Source organism: Colobus angolensis, unplaced genomic scaffold, assembly GCF_000951035.1.
Source record: "Colobus angolensis palliatus isolate OR3802 unplaced genomic scaffold, Cang.pa_1.0 Scaffold20, whole genome shotgun sequence".
NCBI lineage: Eukaryota > Metazoa > Chordata > Mammalia > Primates > Cercopithecidae > Colobus > Colobus angolensis.
The window spans coordinates 2,341,462-2,348,206 of NW_012115155.1; the positions used below are offsets into that span (position 1 = coordinate 2,341,462).

Below are 6,745 nucleotides of genomic sequence, written 5' to 3' on the forward strand. Positions count from 1 at the left end.
TCAATCTCCTGACCTCGTGATCCGCCCGTCTCGGCCTCCCAAAGTGCTGGGATTACAGGCTTGAGCCACCGCGCCCGGCTGGTTCAGTTCTAAAAATGTGTTTATTGTCTACTTTTTGTAAGATAAAATAATAAATACTGTGTGGAATTCACAGACGAATGGTAAGTTCTTGGCCCTCAGGAAACTTTAGCCCTGTCTAAATCCCACAGAAGTTAATATTGCAAATGGCCATCTCTAGTGACCACTTTCTTTCCCAGGTCTCTTACGCTAAATGAATTTTCAGATGATAACAGCTGGGAAGTACAGTTTTTGAAAGACAAAATCAGGATCCATGAAGACTTGGATAGATTGGAATGACAGACTGGGTTTAAGAACATAGACTTTGACAAATCGTCATAAGTACAAGACTAGGGTAGGGGACTAGAATATTACAGCAGCATGTATTTTAAAAGTAAGAATATGTAAATGAAGTATGAATCAGCTGCAAAAGAGCTATATTGTATTAACTCAAAGGGTTCAAAAGGGGAGGTTTAACTATTTTTTTTCATTTCTGGATAGCACTCTAAAAATGATATAGAAAAGTGGCAGTTTGAAAAGAGAAGGATCTGTATGGCGAAGGGTCTTGAAACTAAGTTACAACTTGGGAGTACTAGCTAGACCATGCCATGCAGAAATCTCAGGAGGGAGCCTGTTAACCATCTTTAGATATATGAAGAGCTATTATGTGAAAGAGGAATTAATATGACTTGCTTTTTAAAGGCCTCAGAGAAGAGTTAAGGTCAGTGAATATGTTAGAGGTATGCAGATTTGACCTTAACACAGGAAAGTGTTTCCTAATAGTCATCTGACCAAGGAAGTAGCACGTTCTCCAGTGTGTGACGTTTCTTAGGCTCAGACTAAAAATTACCCACCTCTTGAAGTATTTTGGTGGTTGGACAGACTGTTCCTTCCAACTTTGAGATGCCATGATTCTAGCAGTTGTCAAGATTCTTCTTTCTTCATCCCTCCTCCTCTCTGCAACTTAGTCTCTCTGCTTTCTCTTTAAATACAAAAAAAAAACCCAGGTAAAAATATACATATATAATTTACCATCTTTATCATTTTTAAGTGTATCATTCAGTGGTAATAAATACATTTATATTATTTATTTGTCTCCTTCATTATCCCCTTCCAGACTTTGGTTTTCTCTTGACCTATGTCTTTGAAATCCTTTAGGATTTATACCATATCAAGATCTATAGATTTTTCGATTACTTTCCTCTCCTTAATTACCTGAGGCAATCCAGAATGTTCTTTATCTTCAAATTTTATTTCAGGAATCAGTTTTTCTTGTTCTTTGATGAGCATTAATTTTGTTTTGTTTTTGAGACGGAGTCTTGCTCTGTCACCCAGGCTGGAGTGCAGTGGCGGGATCTCAGCTCACTGCAAGCTCCACCTCCCTGGTTTATGCCATTCTCCTGCCTCAGCCTCCCGGGTAGCTCGGACTACAGGCACCTGCCACCTCGCCCGGCTAGTTTTTTGTATTTTTTAGTAGAGACGGGTTTTCACCGCGTTAGCCAGGATGGTCTCGATCTCCTGACCTCGTGATCCGCCCGTCTCGGCCTCCCAAAGTGCTGGGATTACAGGCTTGAGCCACCGCGCCCAGCCAGTAATTTGTTTTAAAAGCATAAAGGAACAGAATCTCAACTGCACTCAGCGAGGACAGTGGGTACAATTAAGGCATATGTGACCTTTAGCAAGGAGTATTTTTGAGCTAAAAGATGAAAAGTAGGGCATGAAGACTATTCTCTTGACCAGAGGTTGGCAGATTATTTCAGTAAAGAACCAGATAGTAAATATTTTAGTCTTTGAGAACCTCGTAGTCTCTTTCACAGCTACTTAGCTCTGCCAATTGTAGCATGAAAGCAGCACAGAGGAATGAATATGGGTGAACTCCAGTAAACTGTGTTTATACAACAGGTGGTTGGCCAGATTTGCCCTTTGGGTTATAGTTTGCTACAATTTTAGGTCAGGCCCTACAGAGGCTGTTCCCTTTAAATCCAGAGCTCTTCACAGATAGATGATTGTTAAGAGTTGCTTATGCCTGAAATAAGATATGGCTGCTTAAGACACATGATTTCCTGATTGAAGATGAGCTTTCATCAGTCTGTTTCCTATTTCCATATAACTATAATGCATCACAGTTGATTACAGTATATTTTAAAAATATCTAGGAAGAAGTGGTGAAGTTGACTGAGAAATGCCTCAATAATGTCATTGAGAGCCCAGGATCGAATGCCATGAGAGTTCCTCCTGACTTCAAGAGTAACATTTTGAAGGCTCAAGTAGAAGCAGTGCATAAGGTAAGCTGCCTTTGATAGTCAGCCCTGGTGAAGTGAAAAGAGTGTGGGATGTAGAAAGTTGCCTTCCCCAACTCTAAATTCTAATCAAGCTAGTTTAAGGGCGCAGTCAGGGGGTTAAAAAATAAGAGTAAAGATGCTCAGGGGGATATGAAGGCTAAAAAAGCCAAATTTGTATAGAAGTGAGCCTTCAATTTTTGCCACTTTGATAGCCAGAAAGCCTTGTGATTTTTAAAGGCTTATTTCAGTATTAAATCTATGATTCTAGGTCTGTCTTTATCCATCCACTATTCCCCACAACCCATCTACCCTCAATTTGGCAATATGTGTATGTAATTAGCAAAAAGAGTGAGGTACAAGCTGAAGAGTTGGCTGTGACATGGTGAAGGATGGAGTGAGTAGGGACCAGCTCCCATGAGGGATGAGGCAGCCTTGCTCTCAAAATCAGCTTTTCCTTGGCTCTCCGTGACTTTCAAACTTACATTCTGTCCTAAAACCAGGACAGAAGCCTGCCTCACTAAGTCAGTTGTCAACTAGGATTTCAAATTCACCTGTTATTGAGAAGATGCACTTGACCCATCCTGTCCTCAGGTACAAGCCTTGAAGAGACTGGAGTGGACTTTAGGAATAGTGTTCATGTTCTTTATCCATTTTCTCCCCAGAATATAAATATAAAACATTTACATATAAAATAAATATAAAATATAATAGTATTGACTCTAGAATCTTATTTCTATTCTACCACTTACTAGCTTTGTGACTTGGGCAAGTTAGTTAATTTCTGTGAACCTCAGTTTAATTTTGTATAAAATAGGATAGTGGTAGTACTTACCTTAAGGTGGGTTGTAAAGGTGAAATAAGATAATTAAAGGACATGGAATAGTGCCTGGCACATAATGAGCATTTAGAAAGTGTTGACCCTCGATAGTTATAGTAGCGGTAGTAGTAATAGTTATCATTTGCTATGGTCTGAATGGTTGCATCACCCCTCAAAATTTTGTATGTTGAAACCTAATCCCCAAAGCCATGGTATTAACACATGGGGCCTTTGGCAGAGCCCCCAAGAGTGGGCTTAGTGCTTTTATAAAAGAGGCTGGAGGGAACTTGTGTAACCCTTCAGTCATGTGAGGATGCAGTGAGAAGGTGCCATCTGTGAGGAATGGACCCTCACCAGACACTAAATCTGCCAGTGCCATAATCTTTGGTTTCTCAGCCCTCTCAACTGCAAGGAATAAATATTTGTTATTTATAGGCCACCCAGATTATGTTGTTTTGTTAGAGCAGCTTGAATGGACTAAGAAATCATTACCTTATATTTCAGTTATCATTTTTGATCTTTCTTGACTTGAAGAAGAGAGAAATAACATGAGTTGCCTAAAGTAAAGGGATTTGATTTTACAGTGAAAAGACCTTCTCATGAAGAGAAATCCAGGACCAAATACCTTCACTGTGAAATCTACTAAACATTTATAGAAGAAATATTAGCAATTCTGCACAAAGTTCTTCAAAAAGAGGAACACTTCCCAGTTCATTTTATGAGACTAGTGTCACCCCAATAACAAAACCAGAAAAAAAATGACAAGAAACCACAGACCACTACTCCTCATGAACATTAACTTAAAAGTTCTTAACAAAATATACTCAGCAGTTTATAAGTAGGATCATACATCATGACCAAGTATGGTTTATTGTGGGGAAAATGTTGGTTTATCATTCAAAACCCAAGATAGTTCACCATATTAAAAAATACATAAAATTGTCTCAATTCACGTAGAAAAGGCATTTCACAAAATTCAACACCTGTTCATGATAAAAACTCTCAACAAACTAGCAAGAGAATGGAGCTCCTTCAGCTTGATAAAGAGCATTTAAGAACAAAATCTACAATATCATAATTAATGATAAAAGGCATGTCCACTGAAATAGCTAAAATTAAACACTGACCATCCCTGTGTTGGTGATGATGGAGTTCCTGCGGTGCACATACTTTGCTAGTAAGAACATAAAATGGCATAAACACTTGAAAAGAGTTTGGCAATGCATTAAGCATACACATATCATCTAACCCAGCAATTACATTCTTAGATATTTGTCCAAGAGAAATCAAAACTCAGGTTAACACAGATGTTAGTACATGAATGTTCCTAGCAGCTTTATACGAAATACTTAAAAACTGGAAAAAATCCAAATGTTCATCAAAAACAGATAATTGTGATGTATCTATACAATGAAATGTCTCTCTGAATAAAAAGGAATGAATTAGTGACTTATACAACAACATGAGTGAATCTCAAAGACATCTCCATGCTGCTCTAAAGAAGCAGATGCAAAGGATAGGTACTGTGATTCCAATTATATGAAACTGTATAAAGTATAGATCATCGTTTACCTCGAATCAGGGTTTTTTTCATGGGATTATGTGGGAAGCCTCAAGGGAATATTGAGGTGGGGAGTAGGGGAGATAGTGGAAATGTTATATTATGTTGGTTAAACACTTGTATGCCATTTTAAAAAAAATTATTGAACTGTACTTTTTTTTTTTAAAAAAAAGGGTGCATTATTGATGCCAGGTGTGGTGGCTCATGCCTGTAATCCCACCACTTTGGGAGGCCGCACAGGTGGATCACTTGACATCAGGAGTTCGAGACCAGCCTGACCAACATGGTGAAACCCTGTCTCTACTAAAAATGCAAAAATTAGCCAGGTGTGGTGGTGCACACATGTAAAATAAATCAAACATGGGTGCATTATTGAGAACCATCTAGTAAGATCGTATGAATTTGTATACAAAATAAAAAATGAATTTTTTTTTTTTTTTTTTTTTTTTTTGAGACGGAGTCTCACTCTGTTGCCCAGGCTGGAGTGCAGTGGCGCGATCTCGGCTCACTACAAGCTCTGCCTCCCGGGTTCACGCCATTCTCCTGCCTTAGCCTCCCGAGTAGCTGGGACTACAGGCACCCGCCACCACGCCCAGCTATTTTTATTTGTATTTTAGTAGAGACGGGGTTTCACCGTGTTAGCCAGGATGGTCTCGATCTCCTGACCTCGTGATCCGCCCGTCTCGGCCTCCCAAAGTGCTGGGATTACAGGCATGAGCCACCGCGCCCAGCCAAATCTTTGATTATTAATTTAGGTATGGTGTAGGCTTGTACTAGGTGCACTGCTGATATTTCCATAGATAAGGTATGATTACCTCTAATTTTAATTGAAGCAAACTGAAGTTTCTATTTTTACCAGAAAGAAATGTAAATTTCTTGTTACTGTAGTATCCTCAACAAAGATTTACTTTTCTTTAATATTTCATTTTCTTAGGTTACAAAAGAAGATAGCTTATTAAGTCATAAAAATGCCAATGTTCAGGATGCTGCCACAAACAGGTACAGTTCTGGATAGACTGAATTAATGTTCTTATCTACCTTTTTTGTCTTTTTTTTCTTCTCAGTCTATCACCACATGGTTTCAGGATGTCTGTCTGAAAGATAGCTTGAATTCACTCTATTGTATCCTTTACAGACCACTTAGTACCTAGTTTTATATTTGAAGATGTTCCCGATTAGTCTCCCAACATTCCCATTTATCTTCAACTGATTCAAACCAGCAGAGCAGAAACCATGTTAAAGACGTGTATAATCTTTTCAGTCACCTGGTAAGCAGTGTCTGTTCTTCTCTCACAGTAAACTTTGGTGTCATCCTGTTACCACAGTGGGCTTGTTTTTATCAACTTACTTGTCGTGGGTTCTTCCAGTAGCTGAGTAGCTTTCTTTGCTACTCCCTCCAAGTCTCTTCTGCCCTTCTTCTCTTTAATGAGTATTTTGCCATTTATTTGTCTTGTTTATTAGGCTTTTATTCCATGCTTTATGGCAACTGATCTTCTTCACCACTGTGAATCTAATGTTCTGTGCTTGATGTTAAAAAATGTTGATCAAATAAATGCTGTTTTTTATCATTCAAAACGTATTCAGTCAAGGGTTTTATGATTAATCATACTCAGTTCCAGATACCGTACTGCACGTAGCATGCATAGTATATAGCACTTTATATAATAGTTAGTACTCAACAAAAGTACTAATTGGTGATCAGGGTAAAACTAGAATTAAAACTTGACCTTGTAACTAATTCTAATCACCAGGCACAGTGTCTCAGACCTGTAATCCCAGCACTTTCAGATGTCAAGGCTGGAGGATCACTTGAGGCCAGCAGTTCGAGATTGGCCTGGGCAACATAGTGAGACCCTGTCTCTACAATTAAAAATAAAAAATTACCTGAGCATGGTGATCCCTGCTGTAGTCCTAGCGACTCAGGAGACCTAGGAGGGACATTTTCATGAGCCCAGGAGTTTGAGGCTGCAGTGAGCTATGATCGCACCACTGCGCTTCATTCTGAGTGACAGATTGAGACCTTTTTTT

General features: G+C 38.9%; 1 protein-coding gene across 1 annotated transcript in view; it reads left to right on the forward strand.

The window, feature by feature from the left end:
* Positions 1-6,745, forward strand: part of EPB41L5 (erythrocyte membrane protein band 4.1 like 5) — a 172,707-nt gene that overhangs the window by 138,001 nt on the left and 27,961 nt on the right. The window contains exons 19-20 of the mRNA XM_011941716.1: positions 2,214-2,342; positions 5,652-5,716. Coding sequence (XP_011797106.1) covers positions 2,214-2,342; positions 5,652-5,716 — 194 coding nt within the window. The remainder of the gene's footprint in view (positions 1-2,213; positions 2,343-5,651; positions 5,717-6,745) is intronic.